The 22,160-nt window shown below is 45.4% G+C and overlaps 1 protein-coding gene across 1 annotated transcript in view; it reads right to left on the bottom strand.

Annotated features, from left to right (window-relative positions):
• Positions 1-2,702: 2,702 nt before the first annotated feature.
• Positions 2,703-22,160, bottom strand: part of satb1a (SATB homeobox 1a) — a 21,137-nt gene continuing 1,679 nt past the window's right edge. The window contains exons 2-11 of the mRNA XM_084080700.1: positions 21,200-21,495; positions 20,728-20,904; positions 19,418-19,544; positions 17,909-18,032; positions 15,548-15,665; positions 13,847-14,379; positions 10,968-11,183; positions 9,979-10,134; positions 5,884-6,087; positions 2,703-5,374 (exon numbers count right to left, since the gene is read on the bottom strand). Of these exons, the coding sequence (XP_083936826.1) occupies positions 4,448-5,374; positions 5,884-6,087; positions 9,979-10,134; positions 10,968-11,183; positions 13,847-14,379; positions 15,548-15,665; positions 17,909-18,032; positions 19,418-19,544; positions 20,728-20,904; positions 21,200-21,419 (2,802 nt within the window). The 5' untranslated portion in view covers positions 21,420-21,495 and the 3' untranslated portion in view covers positions 2,703-4,447. The remainder of the gene's footprint in view (positions 5,375-5,883; positions 6,088-9,978; positions 10,135-10,967; positions 11,184-13,846; positions 14,380-15,547; positions 15,666-17,908; positions 18,033-19,417; positions 19,545-20,727; positions 20,905-21,199; positions 21,496-22,160) is intronic.

The following is a 22,160-nucleotide window of genomic DNA, read 5'->3' on the forward strand; positions in this document are numbered from 1 at the left end:
CACACGAACATCCCACTCCATATGCACAATGACTCAATGAGCCGGGTGTTAGCCTCCTCAATCAGTTCAAGAGGTGGGATCTCTTCGCCACCAGCCGCCTTTGCTGGGAGCACCTCATCATCAGAGACAACAGAGCTGACAATGATGGTAGCATTGCCACAGGCTTGATTGCATACCATATCCCAAAGTAACAGCTGGAGATTCCGCTTATTCTGCAGATGCCCAAAACTTGTCAAGTTGCTGAGAGATGGGTGTGTCTCTGTTCATGCCAATGATGTCGATGCCTGTTGTTGAGTCTGTACACCAAATGCGCTCCCCTTCCCATCATCCCTCTGGCTCTTGGCAGAGGGATGATGTTGAGCGGATAATGGTGTTGATGACAGCACTTAAAGTAGGGAATCGTGGTAGTGGCATCGGCCGCATTTTCAACATGAAGACTACCACAACATGAGTGGCATGAGTAGACTTTGGACTCCATTGGGTGACGTCAAGCCCAGGCTCAATCTCACTGACTTTTTGACTTGACGTTGACTTGACAAAGTCTCCATTGATACAGACACCTTCGTATTACCACTATACTTGAAAAAGATCATTTATATCTTTTGAAGTATGGTAAGACAGGATTAATCAGGAACAGTACTGGCGGAGACCTGTGCTCCGAGGAGCACATTTTCTAGTTTTATATATATATTATTATTTAATTGTTTTTGTTTTATTTACTTTTTCCCCCCTATTTTAATATTTTTCAATGTATTTGTTTTCTTCTCACATGCTTTCGTTTTATTTGTTGTTATATGATTGATTGAGCTATGGCTTCTGACCCAGTAAAATATCTAACAAACTTTGGAGAGGTAGACACCTTGACAGAACAAGACACAGCGTTGGCAGAGAAGAACTTGGTACGTGTCTGGGCAGGGGCCAGGTCATGTACAACTGCTGAGATGTTTGATGACCTCAGGGTAGAAAACTATCACAGTGCCAGTGCTGGAATTGATGCTCTCCCTGCCACAAGTAGCTCAGAGGTCACATCCAACAAGGTGCCTTTCTGATGCATAGGGCTTGCCACCTGCTTGCGACAGCCAAGGAATCCGAGGCAAGACTAGAACCAATGGAACATGGATGGGAGAAGCACTTTGGTACACTCCTGCCATCAAAATATCTGAAGACCTTACCACCGAGTCTGCTCACAGTATGCAAGCGTGCAGGCAAGTGTGACACTCGACGATGTGGCTGCCGTGCTGATGGAGTTCCGTGCATCATATTCTGCCATTGAAAAATGGAAAAACCCATCACACTAAGCTGCATGCAGGACAGTAGGCTGACAGGAAATTGGAAGAGAGAGATGGGGAGTGATATGCGGCAAAGGCCGTCGGGACCGGGACTCGAACCCGCGACACGCCGTCAGGCTACACTGAGTCTAAGTGCCTGGACCTCTACGCCAGCAGCCCAGGCCACATACAGTGCACTTTGAGTGAACTTGTTATTTAATTTTGTGTTATGATTTTATTTATCACCGTTATTCCTACCTACCGTTATTCCTTCCTACTTAAAATAAAATGTAAAGGGGGATGTTTATAATTGTTATATTTCTCATGTTCATGTCTTTTGTTATAAATAAAACAAATTAATCATTACGAAAAAAATACAATCAAAGTGACAGTAAAGAACAAAATCATAATCGAGTTATTGAAAGATTACAGATCCTTAATGGTCAAAACAATATCAGAAATGAATTATAAATGTCAGAAGTAGTTGATTTAGACCTATATTTACTCCTAACAAAGGCCAAGTTATGGCCAAGGTCTTCGGAATAGCAAAATGACCGTGACCATGACCTTTCAAGGTCAAAATCACCCAGAATGGTCATCATTTGATTTGGCCAGTGGACAAGCACCTCTGTGATTTTTCATGTCTAGGGACCCATTGACTCAGTTCAAGTGAGAAATTCTCCTAACACCAAATTGTGAACAGGTCTACAGGCCAGGTACAGGATTACCAGTCTTACACTAGTCCTCGTCTCTCCTCTATTCTTATAGAGGAGAGACTCTTATAGAGGAGAGGTCCTAGTTCTTCCTCTTCTAGTCCTACACTAGTCCTAGTCCTTCCTCTAGTCATACGCCTTAGTCCTACACTAGTCCTAGTCCTTCCTCTAGTCATACGCCTTAATCCTACACTAGTCTTAGTTATTCACTTTACAATGAATTGCACTAAATTCTTTTGAGGTAAATAAATAAATAGACTGTATATATCTGGTGATATAAATCATTTTTTCTTTTTTTTCTTGCCACTCAGTAGTAGTTTCAGAACTTGTCTTTCTGAGGAAAGTAAATAACCATGATTCAGATGCTGCCATCTTGATAAGCAGAAATGGCATGGTTCCTTTTCCCAGCTATCTCTAACTGTGCTCTTCTACAGATTCTATCACAGCCCTATATCGTGAGATTTTTGCACTGGTTTCTTGCATAATATGATAATGTCTTTGTTTACAAGAAAGAAAAACTAGTAGCTTGCTGAGCAAGTAGCTCAGCAAGAAAGATTAAACATCTCAAGAGAAACATGCGTGAATGAGTGAATCATCAGATGAAACTGTCCAAATACCTAATGAAAAGTGATCTATTCAATGTCTTGGCTCACCTGTTTCTTTATCTTACAATAAAATAAAGACATTAAGCGAAGGTGAAAGTCATCCGTCTCTCTTTATTCATCTCCGAGATTGTCTATTTAAATGAAATTTTGATAAAATGTGTTCAAATTGAAATTGTCTTAGAAAATTAAAATACATTTTATAAGAGAAAGCATTCTTATTTTTAACAGGATAGATTGCACGTCACTGGCAGTATCATGTAAAGGTGCGTTGGGCACATGTACAGTATATGTGTGCAGCAGACTACACAATGAACCGCCTGCATGAATACAATGGTGAGTGTTTAATAAATGACAGTGCAGGCTTTCAAATCAACATGACCATTCAGCTTTGTTTCATCCACACCTGATTCATGTGACAAGAAATGAGCACAAAATAGACATAAATAATCTGCTTGTAAAGGTGTATGCTATGTTTATTTTTTTCACTGGCAGATTTGGTAAAAAGAGTTCTTCATGAATCCATGCATCAGTGGAAATGCCTTAAGAAATATTTGAAATGAAACAAATACCCTCTTTCTAATTGCTAAAAAGCTGATATGGTGAGGAATGGAAGACTATGTGATGGACTAATTTATGGATAGTCGCGTTGTACCTTTTCTACAGCTATAGACTATGGTAGACATGGGCAAGACAAACAAGTGTAATGAAGAGATTTCTGAGTAAACTGTTATCTTAACCTTTTTATAGGCTATGTAGGCCTATAGAAATGGATTAAATTATTTTGTTGAAAACACAAAGCACAAGTGAAATAAAAAATGACAAAACAGTGATGACATTATCATTGTATAAAACATACTGGCAGTGCCACTTTCTGCAAAGGCATTGATGGCATGAGCATCTAACTATAAATGCAAGGAATCTCTGTCCGAGTGTCCTTCTGTCCGTCTGTAATTCGCGTATCTTGACAACCGTTTGTCCGACCGACTTCACACTGAGGACCCGAGGGAGTGCCGCGTACGCGCCGGCGTCGAGATATATGGAGATCCGGTTGTCCACCGCTGTCTGACCGCTATACCCATATATGGGCCTGGCCGACTTCAAAATTGGCGTGCGTATTGCTGAGGACCCGAAAGAGTGATGCGCTGAGCGGGAAATCGGTCAGATCAGCTTATATCCAAAAAATATAGATACATCTGCAAATCCTCATATATGGAGTACCCTGATGGCATCAATGGCCTACCTATACTTGGGCATGCCTGACCCAGAACTCCATATATGTGCATAAAAGACAGACAGACGGGTATTACGGGTACCCTGAGACGGGCACAACGGATATTATATACCCGCGTGGGGCACGTATTTCCAACTTGCATCATTCCCAACTTGTATTGTTCCCAAACAGGCCGGTACTAGTTTCTCTAAAATCTCAACCATATAGAATTCCTATCTGTACAGAAAATGTAATCTCATTCCCTTCATACTGTATCCCACCCAGCTATGCAGTCAGCATGTGAAATAATTTCACATGATTACCAAACATGGTTCTATACGGGACACATTGAGTTTTCTCTGTGAAATGTGCTATATAAATAAAACTGTCATGACTTGAACTTGAAAAAGGTTTTATAGCTTGCTTGATTAATGGCCCCTAAAAGGTTCTATATAAACCATTTCATAAAGTTCTTATAAGGAGAACACATGATTGTAGTGGTCACGTGGTCACGAGTCAAAATGACAACAGTGTTTAAACTGTATGTTGTCCAAGGATGTGGTGGTGTGTGTCGTATCAAGAAACAAACCACCTCAAGGAACTCATCTGGAATGTGTCGCCAATTCCATCCTGTTATCAGGTGGATTTGGGTTACATGTATTTCTGTTGCTCCTCCTTCAGACCAGTAACAGTTTGAGTACTTATGTTCAACACTTTTAAAATAGTCATTCCCTCTTCTCTTTCCAAATGACTGTCTTTCTCCCCATCCTCTCTCTCATCCTGTCGGAGTGCATCCCCCTCTCGGCCATGCTCCTTTCGCTGCTCAGCTACTCTGTCTGCCTGGATCAGGTCTTTGTAGGAACAACCGGACCGCTTCTCTTGACCGGGACTGCGGTTCTGACAGTGAGGCTGGTCGTGAGTGCGGCTGCGGTGCTGACAGTTTCCGGATTGTTGACCCTGCCGGTGGTCCTGGCTGTGGAAGAACCTGAGGATGGTGTGTTTGGGGAGGTCCAGCTGAGCTGACAGGGTGTGGAGGGCCTCCTCATCCGGGTTCAGACCCACATCCTGGACGAAGCTTTGTAGGATCCCCAGGGCATCCCGGGACACCCTCAACCCCTCACCTCTGATCACGTCCCCATCGCCGTCACCCGTATCATCCTCTCCCGCCACATGGGTGCCATCGGTAGCGTCACTTTCATCCTTCGCGGCATTCCACATGCCTAGCCTCTTACCAACTTCACGACTTGCATCAGTGACCTTATCACTAGCCTCCTCATCACTTTCCATACCCTTGTCCCTCGGCCCGGAAGCACAAATCTGGTCCCTGACCGGGCCGCCCCTTTCTCCCCCTCTTCCTCCCTCGCCCCAGTCCTTGTTTTCCCCTTTGACACAGATACTGCCTCTGCTCCCCAGCTGTGCCCTCAGGTACCCCCAGCCCACCTCCGACTCCGCCGGGGATGCTGTGTGTGGTTGCCGTGGAGACAGGTGAAGTCCTGCCCCAGGCAACAAGGGCTGTTTGGACTGGGGTGCAGGGGATTGCAGCTGATGTTGCTGTGGCAACGGAGAGTGTCGCTGGTACTGAGAGACAGAGAGAGAGAGTGAGAGACAGACAGGCATAGAGATTAAAAACTATTCATATACTGTATACGTTCTATACTTTACATCTACAAGCTCACAACGACAACTTCCGTTTCAGACGGGCTGTCCGAACCTGTCCCAACTATTTTGTTTGGACAGTCAGGACATCTGGGGGTGCAGGACCCCACTTGGCATCCATTTCATTTGTAGTTTTCTGTCAGTCAGTCAACATTCAGAGGCAAGTCAAATGAACGACACTGCCTACAGCCCCGCAAGATAACATGGGCATTTCCAGATGTGTTGACTAAGACGTGTGTGACACCCCATAACTGTGAGAGCGCACAAATGGAATTAGTACACGCTCAGAGTTACAGACACGCATACCATTTGGTTCATTTAGCTGGGCCTTGGGACCCCCTGGAACCCCCTCTTGGACCCCTGCGGGAGTCCCCAGAGTAGACCAAACCAGTGATATGTGTACAGTACGTGTTGTACATGCAGCCTCTCACCAGTGCTGTGCTGTCGTTGCAGAGCAGTGTGAGTCTGTCCGTGCTCTGCTGCTGAGCTGCCATGTTGCTCTCCTGCTCATAGATGGAGTCCCGTTCGCTCTGCTCCAGGCTCAGGAAGCGACGGATCATGCACAGGTTCTCCCACAGGGTCCGGTTCTCCAGGCTTGGATCCTCTTTCCAGCGTAGCAGCTCACACAGCCAACCCTGCAGAACACCATACTTTTAGGCCTGAAAACCCCAAAAATCTAAAAAACCTTAATGTCCTCAAAGTCACGCATCCAACAAGCTTTGAACTGAGCAGATTGGGCCTTCCGTTCCAGAGATAATGTCCAAAACATCTTGAAAACGGACACTTTCGCCAATTTTCAATTGAGTTTTGGCCTTTGTTTTTCTTTAATAACACAGGCTAGGAAGGTCGGATGGCGACAAACTAGAATACCTGTGTAAAGTTCACTTTGAACAGCATCCAGCACATCCACTGCCATTTCCGTCTGCCTTACCGTTAGGCCGCTAGGGGCAGTTAAAATGTATTTTTTGGGGGAAAAGATAATTTTTTCTTTCTTTTTTTCTTCTTCACAGAACCCAAGTCTCGGCCCGGCCCGACTAATTAGCATATATTTTGGGCCCGGCCCGGCCCGAAAATGTTGGGTCGGGTGGAGTCGGGTTCGGGCAGAATTTGAGAACTCTAGAGATCACCCACTGTGGACAGATGAAGAGAAAATATAGAGTGTGCAACGTGGCCAGGAGAACAGCCAATTGGCTGAAAATACAATAGGAAGATTCATAAACTAAAAAGAAGAAAAAGAAAAGCAGTACAAATTGCATATTTTATCAGGGGTTTTGAACTGTAAGTAATAGGGTGCTCCTCCACACACGTCCTCCTGGTGAGACTCCTCACTGGCAGGTGAAAAGAAGCGGCGGGCCATTCCAGTGTATTGGAGTATCAGCATGTGGTTTCAATACCTCTCATCTCGAGGACCAACCAGTACCAGTAGGGGTCAGCAGTGGCAAAGCGAGACTGTTGCCTCCCACAATTTTCAAATGCTTCCGGTCATACAGGCTGGAGCACGGAAGCTCTGATCATGAACAAGCGATAAAGCGGTCGTGAAGCCTCCTCCCCACTTCCGTTTGTCTTTAGTTGCGCAAATTTATCCTGATATAAATCAAAATCATCTAAGCATATAAAGCTTGCTGCTTGGCAGAAATGAAAATAGAAAAATTAAATGTAAAGATATTTTTAAATATATTTTTGTGAACGGAAGTGCCAGCTTCCGTGTTCGGATTTCGGGAGGTGTAGTTCCAGACTATATAGCATTCGGAGATTGTGGAATAGACTAGCAGCGACAAGACTATACAAGTGTGTTGAGAATTGGCATAACAACTAGATTGGGAGAAAAAGGGTAAAAATTGCCACACATAAAAACAAATCACTAAATAAATAGAAAATAAATAGAAATACAATAAGATAGCATTTGCACGCGTAAGTTACTTCCGAATTAATGCAGAAATGGTCTACGCTCCAATTGGCCGCATTCATTTCAAATCCAATTCACACTCAATGTATTAGTGATGAAAGAAAAAAGAAAGGACAATTAACTAATATCAGAGTGTGCAGTTCACACTTCGGGGTTTCAAAAGAGGTAAAGTGGGGTTTCACTGCTAGGAACAACTCACCCTGCACACAGTAAATACCTCAGTGTTAACTTATCCATTTGCAACTCTGAGAGAGAACAATGAACCATTATGGGTCCATTTGGTTACATTTGTTCTCTCTCAAGAGTTAGGGGATGTGTTGAGTGGCAGATTGAGGAAAATGAAGCCAAGCTAATGTTTGTGGATCCGTAAACAAGAGAGCAAAGCATTTGTGTTTTGATGCACACACACAACGTGCATGCATGTGCACACACACAGACACACACACAGGCAAACACACACGCACGCACGCACGCACGCACGCACGCACGCACGCACTCGGAGACACAGACCCGGACACGCACACACACCTGGCTATAGACCAGCTCTAGCACACAATGCCATCCAGATGCACGGTGCAGATACAGATGCCTGCCAAAAAGCCTCGCAGTTACTGGGGGGGGGGTAATATACAGAGAGAGAGAGAGAGAGATAATGGGAGGGAGAGAGAGAGAGAGATAATGGGAGAGAGAGAGAGATAATGGGAGAGAGAGAGAGAGAGAGAGAGAGAGAGAGAGAGAGAGAGAGAGAGAGAGAGAGAGAGAGAGAGAGAGAGAGAGAGAGAGAGAGAGAGAGAGAGAGAGAGATAATGGGAGAGAGAGAGAGGGAGAGAGAGAGAGAGAGAGAGAGAGAGAGAGAGAGAGAGAGAGAGAGAGAGAGAGAGAGAGAGAGAGAGAGAGAGAGAGAATGGAGACAAGAGGTAAAAAGAGAGACCGATGAAGGTAAAGAGAAAGCCCCTCCAGGGGGCTGGACCACCTGTCGGTGCTGGCATGACCACTCAATGACCCTTAAACAGAGAGAGGAGGAGCTGGATGAAAAGAAAGAAAGAAAGAAAGAAAGAAAGAAAGAAAGAAAGAAGGAAAGAAGGAAAGAAAGAAAGAAAGAAAGAATATAAAGAATATAAAGAATATAAAGAAAGACGGAAAGAAAGGGAAGTGTCAGATACATAAGACAGGAAGAGAAAATGAGACAGCTGAAATCCCCCCATTCCATGAAGGGAAATTATCTCCCAAACAAAAGGCAATAACAAGCTTATGACACTGCCATAAAAATGAGAACAATAACCATTCAGATCATCTGTACGCGTATCTGTGTGTGTGTGTGTGTGTGTGTGTGTGTGTGTGTGTGTGTGTGTGTGTGTGTGTGTGTGTGTGTGTGTGTGTGTGTGCGCGCGCAAGTGCGTGCGTGCGTGCATGTGAGTGCTTGTATACTGTACAGTGTGTCTGTGTGTGTGTGTTAGTATATTATGCATGTGTGCATACATGCAAACATAATGAGCATGTGTGAATGTGCCTGTATGTGTATTACGCCCGACTGTGTGTGTGTAGGCTAATACAGTGTGTGTGTGTGTGTGTGTGTGTGTGTGTGTGTGTGTGTGTGTGTGTGTGTGTGTGTATGTGCGCGTGTATGTGCGTGCGTGCGTAAGTGCGTGCGTGTGTGTGTGTGTGTGTGTGTGTGTGTGTGTGTGTGTGTGTGTGTGTGTGTGTGTGTGTGTGTGTGTGTGTGTGTGTGTGTGCATGCATGTTTGTTTGTGAGTGTGTGTGTGTGTGTGCATGCGCGCGCGTGTGTGTGTGTGTTTATGTATGGGAACTATTAAAGCAGTAATTTAGGATAGAATAGCAGTCTGATGCACTGATGATAGTCCTCTGTGGAGTACAGCTGCTGCTTGATCAACTAGGCTTTATCCACACACACACACACACACACACACACACACACACACACACACACACACACACACACACACACACACACACACACACACACACACACACACACACACACACACACACGTTGCATTCTCTGTTAACTCAGCTCTGCAGTAACAGGGGATAGTGTAGTGTGTGAGTTTATGGGTGGGTGTGTGTATCCTCTTGTGCTTATTGTGGGTAGCGAATGGCCCCACCAGTATAGAAAGATGAGGATGAACCCTAGAATATCAGGGTATTTTCAGCTTATTGCATTAAAACTTTCCACTATTCTGATGCGGTTATGCTTTGAAAGTTATGGTTGGTTTTCACGTTATGGTTAACTCTGTGTGTATGTACAGTATGTGTATGTGTGTGTGTGTGTGTGTGTGTGTGTGTGTGTGTGTGTGTGTGTGTGTGTGTGTGTGTGTGTGTGTGTGTGTGTGTGTGTAAGCATTTAGGGGTTATGGTTGGAGTAATGCCTGATTTATATTTAGTTGCGTCGTGGTGTCAGGCCGATCTACAAGCTCACAACTCCGACGTGCAACTAAGTATAAATCCGGGTTAGGGTTCAAAATGGCAAAACAAACTGTAAAAATGGCAATCATAAAATGTTGATGTTATCACAAGTGCGTGTGTGTGTGTGCCAGTGTCTGTGTCAGTGTGTGTACTTGCGTGCGTGTGTGTGTGCTTGAATGTGTGTGTATGTACATACCTGACTCTTAGAAGCAGCCACTTTAGCGAACATGGCCTGGGAGACTTTAGCTCTCTTCATCTCCTGCTGGATGTCCTCATAGATGGAAGCAGTGATGTTTAAAACACAGCCGTCTGTCCTCAGCGCCCTGTCCGCCATTACCGGAGATAGCCTCGCCTAGACAGACAGACAGAGCAAGAGAGAGAGAGAGAGAGAGAGAGAGAGAGAGAGAGAGAGAGAGAGAGAGAGAGATGGAAGGGAGAGATGGGAGGAAAGAGAGATAATTAAATCACAGGATAAGGGAGAAAGAGAGAGAAAAAGAGATCGAGTAAGGTAGAGATTGAGTGAGCGACAAAAAGGACGAGGTAGAGAGAGAGAGTTAGAAAGTAGTGTTGTGTTGGCCGCGAACGAACAATTCAAAGGTACCGTTTATTTTTGGTGAACAAAATTAACTAGGTCACTTCCTGGATAGATTCGTTCAGTTCAGTTTGCAAATGCAATATTTTGATTGGCTGAAGAGAAACAGTTTCACCATTCCTCTTTCCTCATTGGACTAAACACAGCGAGGAGGGCAAGCTCTTCCCCATCAGACTGAATATATAGTATCATTCTTATTAATCTACAAATTCTTATCTAATCTAATTTGGAGTGCCTCAGTGCGGCTGCAAAGTTAATTAATCTAATAATCTAATTTAATAATTTCATATTTCAGACCGCTGACAAAGTCGTCAGATGGGGGTTCTCTCGGTAAACTGTGTAGTTTGGGCCATTCATCAATCCAATAAACATGTTTACTTTATTGGTTTAAGTGGTTCGAAGTTTATAGACCGTGCCAACGTGTCGTCACCACGGGGGGGCGTGGCATTGGGCAATGTTAAATCAACCTGGTTTTTACCCCTCAAAGATGTCCGCCGCTACCAAAAGACACTTGTTGACGCCCCCTTCAGGATTTTTGGCACGCTCTATAATACTGGGTTCTTACATGTAAACACACAGTGTGTGTTTCTAACCTGTGTGTGTCTTGGTGAGATGTTGTTGGTGTTGTTGTTGTTGTTGTTGATAGGTGTGGCACCAGAGAGGCTCCTTTCTCTCTCTTCCTGATAGATGCGATCTCGCTCTGCCTCTGGCAACTGGAGGAAGATGTGCATGGCTCTCAGGTTGACCAGTAAGGACTGGGAGGCGTGTTTGGGGTCCTCTTCCTTGCGTAGAATCTCCGACAGCAGGCCCTGGTACACACACACACACACACACGTTGTGAGAGATCCCACTCACCGTACAGGGAGGCAGTCACATGAGATGTGTCATGTGTCATACACTGGATTCAACAGCAGTAACGCAGTAAAAAACGCAGTCGCAGTAAAGCATGAGTAATGTGTCTACAGGGCGTAGACAGATGCAGAATTCAGCATTTTGAAGGTCTTACAGTAATTATCTTATGATACTGACATATATAGATGCCTTTAAATCAATCTTGATTGATTGATTGACCTCTATTCAGCATTGATTGCTGCACCATTTAATATCTCTCTCTGGTGTGGGATAATGTTAAAAATGATATTCAAATGCCTATGATGATTGATTACACATCTCATGTCAATGGTTATAGACTTTTCATCAACCATAATGCTATAATGGAAAATAATGACAACATGCCTGTGTTTACATAAGCGTACTAGGGCTGGGGAAATATATCAATATTTAATTGAAAATATCACTATATTGAGACTAGATATCGTCTGAGATTTTGCATACTGGAATATTGTAATATTACAGTATGTTTTAATTACTTCATCCATATTCAATACTTTTAAAATATTTTAATTTTTTTTAACAAAACATTTAGAAATGTCATACTAACGTCACAGCACGGTGTTATGGTCACAATATAAAAATGTAGGTATTTGGTAAAAAATATTGTGATATTTAATTTTGTGCATACATGTATCGCCCAATCCTGAGAGTACAGGAGTGGAAATGCAAATGCTGAGTTTCTTATATCCACAGTGGCATTAGGTGAAAGTTCCTCATAACTGTCATTAGATCTCATTGCAAATCCAAGTGACAAGCCTCTGCAGGTCAGCATTTCACATCTACAGTAGAGACAACAGTAGATTAGAACTTAAGAGTCAGTCTCCAAAGCACTGCTATTAAAGACGATTACTCACACCCGTACACCCATCATTACCCTGGGTGTGTCTTGTCTATGCAGACGAGCCTTCAAACATCATCTAGACTAGAGGTTTTTGGGTGCTTTTCTCGAGAAAAAGTTCAGATTCCACTCCACACCGGTAGAGAAACAGCAGCAAGAGGAGACGGAAAAAACGAACAAAAAAACAAAGCAAAAAAATAATGCACATTTTTATTCAAATCAGAACATTATAATTCTTCACATCCGCATCGCTCTTTTCCAAATGGATTGAGGTTTTCATATGCATCGTCAATTGACAAATGCTTCTCCCGCTTTTAGCCGGCGTCTTGGCATCGCGCCCGGTCCGGCTGGCATCAGAGCACCTCTGTGCTGGCAACGGAGGAACATGGGGGTGGATGATAAGTGGATCTACTGATTATGATGAAGATGATAATGACTGTAATAATAATAACAATGGGCTTAGCCCCATCTTCTTCTGAGCCTCTTTTTGTGTGGGTTTCTGTGGCGTGTACCCTACGCACTGCTAAGCATGGATGCGGTCACGGCTGATTTATACTTAGATGCAAACTGGTGGCGTGCACCGACAATAGCCGATCTATAAGCTCACAACGCGCTGTGAGCTTATAGATCGTCTATTTTCGGTGTGCAACCAAATATAAACAGGCCCTTTAGACGTTAGCAGGGGAGGTGATAGTAGAGAGAGAGATTTAGATGAGAAATGATGGTTGATACTGATGGACAGTTAGAGGGAGCGATAAAAAAAAAGATGGATGCACGGTGGTGTTTAAAAGGCTAGTAGGGCTGCCAGAGACGAGAGGTGGTGAAAGATGGAGGGACAGCGAGATAGAGGGAGAGGTAGAAAGGGAGACAGCATCTCTCTAAGGAGGAATGATTAGTTGGCCCAGCAGCTGTTCCACTGCTGGCACTGGCCCCGTGCTGCAGAGAGCTGGGGTGCACACACACACACGCACACACACACACACGCACACGCACACGCACACGCACACGCACACGCACACGCACACGCACACGCACACGCACACGCACACGCACCCATACACACACACACACACACACACACACACACACACACACACACACACACACACACACACACACACACACACACACACACACACACACACACACACTCATACACCACACACACACAAACACACTCATACACCACACACACACACACACACACACACACGCAGACACGCATGCTCGCACGCACGCAAGCACACACACACACACACACACACACACACACACACACACACCCACCCACCCACCCACGCACACACGCACGCACGCACGCACGCACGCACGCACGCACGCACGCACGCACGCACGCACGCACGCACGCACGCACGCACGCACGCACGCACGCACGCACGCACGCACACACACACACACACACACACACACGCACACACGCACACACGCACACACGCACACAAACACTGGCTCAACGCGCACACACGCGCACGCACACACACACACTTACACGTATGCACAGAGGGAGGGGGGCACTGCGGCAAAAAAAGGCCACACAAATGTGCCAACCAACACACACTCATGAAGCAAACTGAAACGACCCCAAAATCGGCAAACACATTTCCAAAATGCAATCAACAGGAAGTGGATGTATCTCAGGTCTTACCACACACCACCATCTATCACTCGCTCTCCCTTCCTCCACCTCCCTTCCCCTCCTTCTCATCCTCCCATTCGTACCTGGGTCCTGTTGAAGGCCACGCGGGCGAACACAGCCTGTGAGATGCCCGCCCTCTTCAGCTCCTCCCTCACGTTTTGGTAGATCTCGGTGGACACGTCGGACGCGCCTCCACCGGACCCGGCGGACAGCTGGCCGTGAGACCCCCCAGCTCCGGGGCCCGTGCCGGGACCGTCCTGGACCTGCTGGGGCGGGGCCTGCGGGGTGTCAGGGCCCTTTGAGAGGAACATGGAGGGAGGCCGCCCCATCGGGGGGTGGTTGAGGTACTGCTGCGGGACGGGTGAGAGAGCCTGTCCGGCGAGCATGCGGCTAACGGCGTACTGCTGGTTGAGAAACTGAGCCATCACCAGCTGCTGGCTCACCAGTTGTGGACTCAGGGGTGCGGCGACCATTGCAGGTGGGCGGAGACCGAGGGTGCCACGCCCACATATGCTGGCGACTCCCCCGTGAGGGAACAGCAGGGGCGGGCTCTGCCTGTCGGCCGGCTGCTGGCCAATGGTGATTGGAGTGGGTTGGTCAGGGAAACTGTCAACGTCTTTAGGTATGGTGAGAAGTTAGAAGACGGGTGAAGGGTGAGGGAGAGAAAACAGACAAACATGAAGCTATAAACAGACCTGTTATTCAGACATTTTGCAGAGACAGTGTTGTTGTGGTCCACTTAATAGATTAATTAATAAACCAAATAGAGCCCCTTCACTACACAAACAAGGGTAACCTAGAAGTGTGCAGTGTGTGCACAGCTGTGAAATGCCAACCTTCATCAATTTTCATCATTATCTAACGTCATCTAGGTCTAGGAAACGTAATAGTCAGTCTCATCCTTATACAATGAATAGTTCAGTAGTTATGCACGACAACATGTTCAATAATTCCTGACCATTACTTTTTTAGTCCCCCCACGTTCCCCCCACCCCCTTTTGTCCCAATTTCCCCCACACGTGTAGTTTTTGTCACTGCTAACGCTTACAGTTGGTCAAGTGTCTCTCGTCCAATGCACTTGAATCGCCGGCCGCTCCTTTTTACCTGACAGTGATGAGTTTACCTGGGAAGGCGTAGCGCATGTGGAGGACCACGCTATCCTTCACAGTTTCACTCCCTGCTGAACAGGCGCCCTGACCGACCTGTAGTCGCTAGCGTAGAGACACAGATTACCCTCCGAGCCCAGCTTTCCCTCCCGTAAAAACGGCCTGTGGAATGGCTGGGTGGGCAGGAACTTTTCCCCGGCACCATCCACATGGATTAAAGCAAAATAAATAAGAAATGGGAAGCGATTTGGGAAACAGTGTGAAAGGGGCCCCCCCACGCACTAGCGCTGTTTCCTAAACAATTAAGACAGGTTTTATTAATTTTGTTCCTGCTGTTCTACATGCTGCCGATCAGGTGAAGAAATCATAGATTGAGGCTTTAACATTTGCTTTTATGAAATACCCCAGACCATTAGGATTTTATGGAAGATGCTTCTGCACATATTTCTAGTTTGACCACTTCAAATGCTCCGATCTTAAAATAATAACCAAAAGTAGCCTATATCTACAGTACAAGCTTGTACACCCCTGGACCTTGACCTTTGACCACCAAATTGCACTATTATATCAATTAAAGATATTAAGTTTCATCGCCTATGTCTCCGACCTACAGTATAGTTACACTGTTGTAACTCTCCACACCGAGTGGTACGACTCCAAAGACAGAAATCCCCTCACCCTTGAATCCTTTGGTCCTTTGGTTCTTGAACTGCTTGTACCACCGGCCAAACTCCTGACACTTGGTGGCTGAGACGTTTGCATAGTAAGTGCTGTTCACAATGGAGGAGATCATGCTCTATAGCAGTGGGAGAAAAGACAAAGGAAATTCATTACGCTCTCCAAGTGGCTGCTACTGGCTGCCTGGGCGTCTCAGCTGTTCACAAGTCTGATATTAATGAACTCAGATGTGTGTTATTAAAAAGACCCTCAGGTAAATGGGATAATAAAGACAGATGAGCATGGCAGCATGTGTTTGTGCGTGAGAGTCAGTGTGTGCATGCGTGTGTGTGAGTGTGTGTGTGTGTGTGTGTGTGTGTGTGTGTGTGTGTGTGTGTGTGTGTGTGTGTGTGTGTGTGTGTGTGTGTGTGTGTGTGTGTGTGTGTGTGTGTGTGCAGACAAACTAAAGACTAGGGGTAGCCAGGGAGTAGTTTATTGAACTCTCTCTCGCTCTATCACACACACACACACACACACACACACACACACACACACACACACACACACACACACACACACACACACACACACACACACACACACACACACACACACACACACACACCTTTCCCTTAAGACCATCCTGTGCAATCTGTACATCTGATTACACCTTTCATCTTCTCATATTTATTTTAATCTGCTTCTCACAAACAAGAGTGGGGAAAAGAGAGAGCGAGAGAGAGAGAGGCTAGTAAAAAAGAGAGAAATAAGGGAGAGTAGAGAGAGAGAGAGAGAGAGAGAGAGAGAGAGAGAGAGAGAGAAAGATGGGGGAGGAGAGATGGGTTGTATGAGATATTAAAACAGCAGAGAAAAAGAGAGAGAGAGTGAAGGAATCTAAGGAGAGAGATAGTAGGCGATTTATCAAGCTGCAGATGTCCTATGTGCCCTCAGGCAAAACCACAGATAGACCATTTTGATTATTATTCTGAGAGAGGAAAGTACCAAATATCGCACGCCTTATCTAGAATTACTTGTGCAGCCACAGCTTGTGTTTGCCTGCATGTGTCACTGTACGAGTGAGCGTGTTTCAAACAGAAACTGCACTAATGTTGCTCTACTGGAGCCCTGTATGTGCATAGTTTGTCGGTAAAACTCCACTGCCAATTGTTTAATGTTTGATTGCCGCAGGAGTGCCACGCGTTGTAGCGGTTTCCTTTCATATTGCTCAAGCTTGCCAATAGTGTTCTGGATTCAGATTCAGAATGGGGCGACGTTAAACCTGGGTACCGATTTCTCTTGTTTAATAAAGGGAGACACATACAGTAACTGACAGGAAAAAAAGAGGATAGGCAATGCTGACATACTAACAGACAGACCCAAAACTACAGACAAATAGACAAACAGACAGCCAGAACGACAGACGGGCTGACAGCATTGAGTATAAGACCTGAGGCACATGGAAGGCAAGGCAGGCCAGTCGACCTCTTTAAGAGACAACCATCTCTTTCCTTATCTTTCTCTCTCTCTCTGCTCTGCCCCACAGCTTATCTACCTCTACAATCTGCACTTCCTATCTAGATAATGGACCACACACTTATGCCATATGCCACACACACACACACACACACACACACACACACACACACACACACACACACACACACACACACACACACACATGCTCACACACACACACACACACACACACACACACACACACACACACACACACACACACACACACACACGCACGCACACACACACACACACACACACACACACACGGTCGCACGCACGCATGCATGCATGCACGGATGGACAGACAGAGGAACGGACTGAGGGACACGCGGACACACAGACAGACACTCAAACAGAATTGGAAGCACAGACTATTTATCCAGACACTTTTAAAGGCTATTTATTCTCTCTCTCAGCTGAGTATGTGAAATGTATTCATATAGTATTTATGAATTTATTCATATATGTGCATGTATGTTTGTTTATGTGTGTTGTGTGTGTGCTGTGTGTGTGTGTGTGTGTGTGTGTGTGTGTGTGTGTGTGTGTGTGTGTGTGTGTGTGTGTGTGTGTGTGTGTGTGTGCGTGTGTGTGTGTGTGTGTGTGTGTGTGTGTGCGTGCGAGTGTGTGTGAGCAAGCAAGCATGGGCATGTATAATGTCTGTGTGTGTGTGTGTGTGTGTGTGTGCGTGCGAGTGTGTGTGAGCAAGCAAGCATGGGCATGTATAATGTCTGTGTGAGGATGTGTGCCTGCATGCATGCGGTATGAGTGTGTGTGTGTGTGTGTGTGTGCGTGCGTGCGTGCGTGTGTGTGTGTGTGTGTGTGTGTGTGTGTGTGTGTGTGTGTGTGTGTGTGTGTGTGTTGTACCTGTGACAGAGGGCATTCCTTGGCCAAGGAACTCTGGTTCATGTCCTTGAGCAGCTCCTTGAGAGCGTTTCTCACTGTGGAGTGACTCCACTGCTCTGCAGGGAGGTCCTCCAGCTTGGGGCAGCTAGACAGACAGACAGACAGACAGACAGACAGACAGTGAGACAGCCAGTCAGTGAGACAAACAGACAGTCAGTCAGTCAGTCAGTCAGTCAGACAGACAGACAGACAGACAGACAGACAGACAGACAGACAGACAGACAGACAGACAGACAGACAGACAGACAGACAGACAGACAGACAGACAGACAGACAACCCACTTACAGCTCTTACATTACTTTAATAACTGACTCTTTTTGAGAGGTTGGGATGTGCTGAGTGACCAGGTAATTGTGAACTCACTCAAGACCTGCGTTGCATCTCCTCATGGCTTCTGATCTCTCTACATTCTCTGATGCTATATTGCTAAATTAAACATGATACTATATTGCTAAATTGCTTTCTCTTTTGTTCCCTAAATACCATCCTGGCATAATAGACCACAGACCAATTCCCATTAATTACTTTTAATTAATTATTCTGAGATTTGTTTACATTTTTTTTAAAGATTTCTTTTTGGCTTTCATGCCTTTATTGATAGGACAGTTAGGCTGACAGGAAATTGGGAGAGAGTGGGGACACGCTGTGGATTACCAGCATAGGCGCCCAGACGGTAACGCCAACCGTCCGGGCCATTTGTTTACATTTTGTACAAAATTATTAAAATGTTATGGAACTAACCTGAATTATTCAGTCAATGTTGGCCATAACTCATAAGGTATGTACATTTAGAATTATAGTTATATTTAATGTAAGCAAGTCATTGAAGTTGATTTTCATACCATACTGAAATTAACTGAATCCAGTGGCTTATTCCGAAATCAAACCAAGACATGTTTTAGAAAATGGTCAGCACTAATATAAAGTCATCACTGGGCTAAACATGCCAGTTTTATCAACGTGCTTGTTCTTATGCACTACAAAAAAACGTTCAGAACAGCAGAATGGAATATCTCATCACAAACTGACAAGAGCATCGGAATTGTTTTTGGAGTGGGTGGTTTGTAGGTTGGGGTGACAAATTACTTGACTATAATGACTATGATTTAACAGTGGCTACCAAATCTGGTCATCATAACCCCTAGTACTGCTGGTCTCTATCCTACACCACAAAATCCTCAAGTGTTAAATTAACTCTATGAGTTTAGCAAAATACAAGTTAAAAAAGTTCAACTTGCATAACATTCTTCTGATGTCCTTGTTATCTAGACTACACCTGAGACACCTGGGAAGGTAAATTCAATTAACTACCTGGTAGGATAGAAAAACAAAAGTACCGGGCAGGTCCCTGAGTACCTCGTTTGGGAAGCACTAATTGAAATATCATTCAGCTTTTCTAATCCCCCCAAAGGGGAAATATGGCAATTAGGTGACATATGATGGCAATATGTCTCAGGTGAGGCCCGTACCTGTGCAACTGTATCTTTAACGTGGTTACATGGTGAACATCTTGTAGCATGTCTGCAACAGTAGCATCAGGAGCGTCTGTCACACTGGACAGAGGCACTGGGTTCCACCTGCCCACCTGGATCAGACCTGCAAAAGAAATATCCAACGCATTCTCACAACCATTGTGTCAAACTGGTGACAAGTTGGGACTATACGACATGAGTGAGAATATGTAGCGGTATCACTTTGTATATGGCACTGTAGTGTCGCTCTGTGACGCTTGCCGACAATATGCGTTGTTAGCTTGGAGATCGGTTCTTGCAACGCCATCATACACCTTCAACATAAATCAGGCTTAAAGGCCAATAATTTGATAACCAGGTCATCGGTCAATAGGGGACTCAGTATAAGACACTTTGAGTCTCCTGTCGGCTGGTCATCAAATTATTGGCTTAGGAATGCAACAAAAACAAAACAATCTCCATGAATTCAAGGCTTCACGGGGTGTGTAATTGATAGAAAATAAGTCCTTTAACTCAGGACTGCAGGCAAAACACCTGGATGCACAGGACTTGCAGTCGTGCAACGGGACATTGCAGGCACACACTTTTAGACAGCAGAGTAAAACTAGACCACAGACATAAATTTCACGCCTCTAATATTTAGACGTTAGGCGGCGCTGATAAAATATACGATACTTACTGGTGAGAAGCGAGCACCGATGTGCGTGGGTCTAATGTGCCAGTAGTAGTTGTGATAAATGATATGCTAGATGTAGGTAACAGCTGTATATATACTGAACACACACTCACATTGGCAAGGCAGCGTGCTCATAAAGAATACTGAGCGCACTCAATTTGCAAGGCAGTGCAGACATAGGAATAGAGTGATGGTAATTATACAGAGGAAGATATAAGTTAGTGCAGCTACAGTAGACCGATGTGCGGATAGAAGGTAATAAATATTCAGGCGCTGAGAGGCTCTTCAACACACCTATATGTGGTTACGTGAGCATAATGTGTCTGTACTGTACCTGCACTTTGCCTGTGTATATAGTACCCGTTTGTACTCATTTTGTCCGCGCATGCATCCATATTACATTTACGCACCGTATGTGCGTGTTTTTTGTGTGTGCGAGCGCGCACTGCACATACACAGTAAAATCCTCAGTGTTGATTCATCCACTTGTGGATAGACCCTTATGGGTCCATTTGGAGTTACAAATGGATACATGAACAAAAATGTTTACTATGTATCCATAATATTCGGTGCGTGCGTGCGTGCGTGCGTGCGTGCGTGCGTGCGTGCGTGCGTGCGTGCGTGCGTATACCTTTGGCTTGTGCGGCAGAGCTGTGCGAGTAACCCAGGGACAGTAGGGCCATCTCTATCAGCTGGTTGAACAGCAGATCCCTCCTGACCAACACAAACTCGGCGTGCTCCTCCTTCCTCTCCCTCTCCGCCGGGCTCTCCCGGTGCTCCACCACGCAGAACACGGGCAGCAGGCTCCCTGCGGGTTTGACGGACAGACAGTGCGGCCAATCACAACACAGATAACGTGTGACTGTGGTCACAGTGTCAGAGATGGACAGTACATGGAATTTCCCCATAATCTTGCATTATCATGAAAATACAGTTCCAGTAAAGTGACCACACTCCAGTAGATTGGCTGATGAATCGACTAACAGGAAAGAGTAACTATATGCCTTATCTGTTTAATCGACTTCCTGGTATCAGATGGAACTCTGGAACTGATAACACTGATAACCATCTCCCTGATTCTCTTTCTCTCTGACTGGGCGTACCTCTCTTATGCCAGCTCTTGCTCAGTGGCCTCGGTGAAGTGGGTTTCTGGGCCGGAGGAACTGGGGTTTTGGCCCCTGGACTCCCCTGCCTGCTCCTCTCATGGATTAGGGGCCCTCCTCCATTCTGTTCCAGCCGAGCCAGTTTGGCTGGTGGAGGTCGGGTGTCAAGCACTGGATCGCAGCCCTCGGGTGGCCTGGCACCGTTACACTGGGAGTCCATCTTTTGGGGTGTCCTTAGTAACACCTCCGATCACACACACACACACACACGCACACACGCACACGCACACACACACCTGAAAAGAGAGATCAATGGAGAGTGTGACATAGGGTAAGAGTAAGACAGTGTAGCATTATCCATGCTCCTCAAATATGGTATAAGAACAACTAATATAGGTTATTTAGCCTATAGATTTAGGTTAAGGCCACTTTAGCATTGTTTACTACGTGCATATAAAGAAAACAAAAACTATTTCGTCTCACACACAATAACAATAGTGACCTGTATGCTTCTGTCCGACTCCAACGGGAGTTAAATCCGGGTCAGAATTTAGAAATGACCTTCACAAAAAGACAAAGATGCGACGATCGAGGAAAAAAAACAACACTTGACATCTGGTAATGCATGCTGCGACACCTTTCAACATGACAACCTCCGGATCTCCATGGAAAAGTGTCTCGTTCAGTTCATTTGCGGGACCAAAGCGAGCGATCTTGTTCACATCCTCTACCATGAAGTTTCCCAAAGCAGCAAACCAACCTGTTTCAGCCAGTGCAACGTGAATGAACGCAGGAGCCGTCAGCAGCCGAACTAACAAATCAGCCTACCAGGTAGGGTGATCCACATGGCACAAAATGCATGTTTATCCTTTCGGTCTGTCTGCATGATCGAAAAACAAACCTGTGCTCCTGCACGTCGCGATCGCGATGTGTAAAATACAACTATATCAATGAGACCCGA

Source organism: Gymnoscopelus microlampas, assembly GCF_963454915.1.
Source record: "Gymnoscopelus microlampas genome assembly, chromosome: 15".
Taxonomy (NCBI): Eukaryota; Metazoa; Chordata; class Actinopteri; order Myctophiformes; family Myctophidae; genus Gymnoscopelus; species Gymnoscopelus microlampas.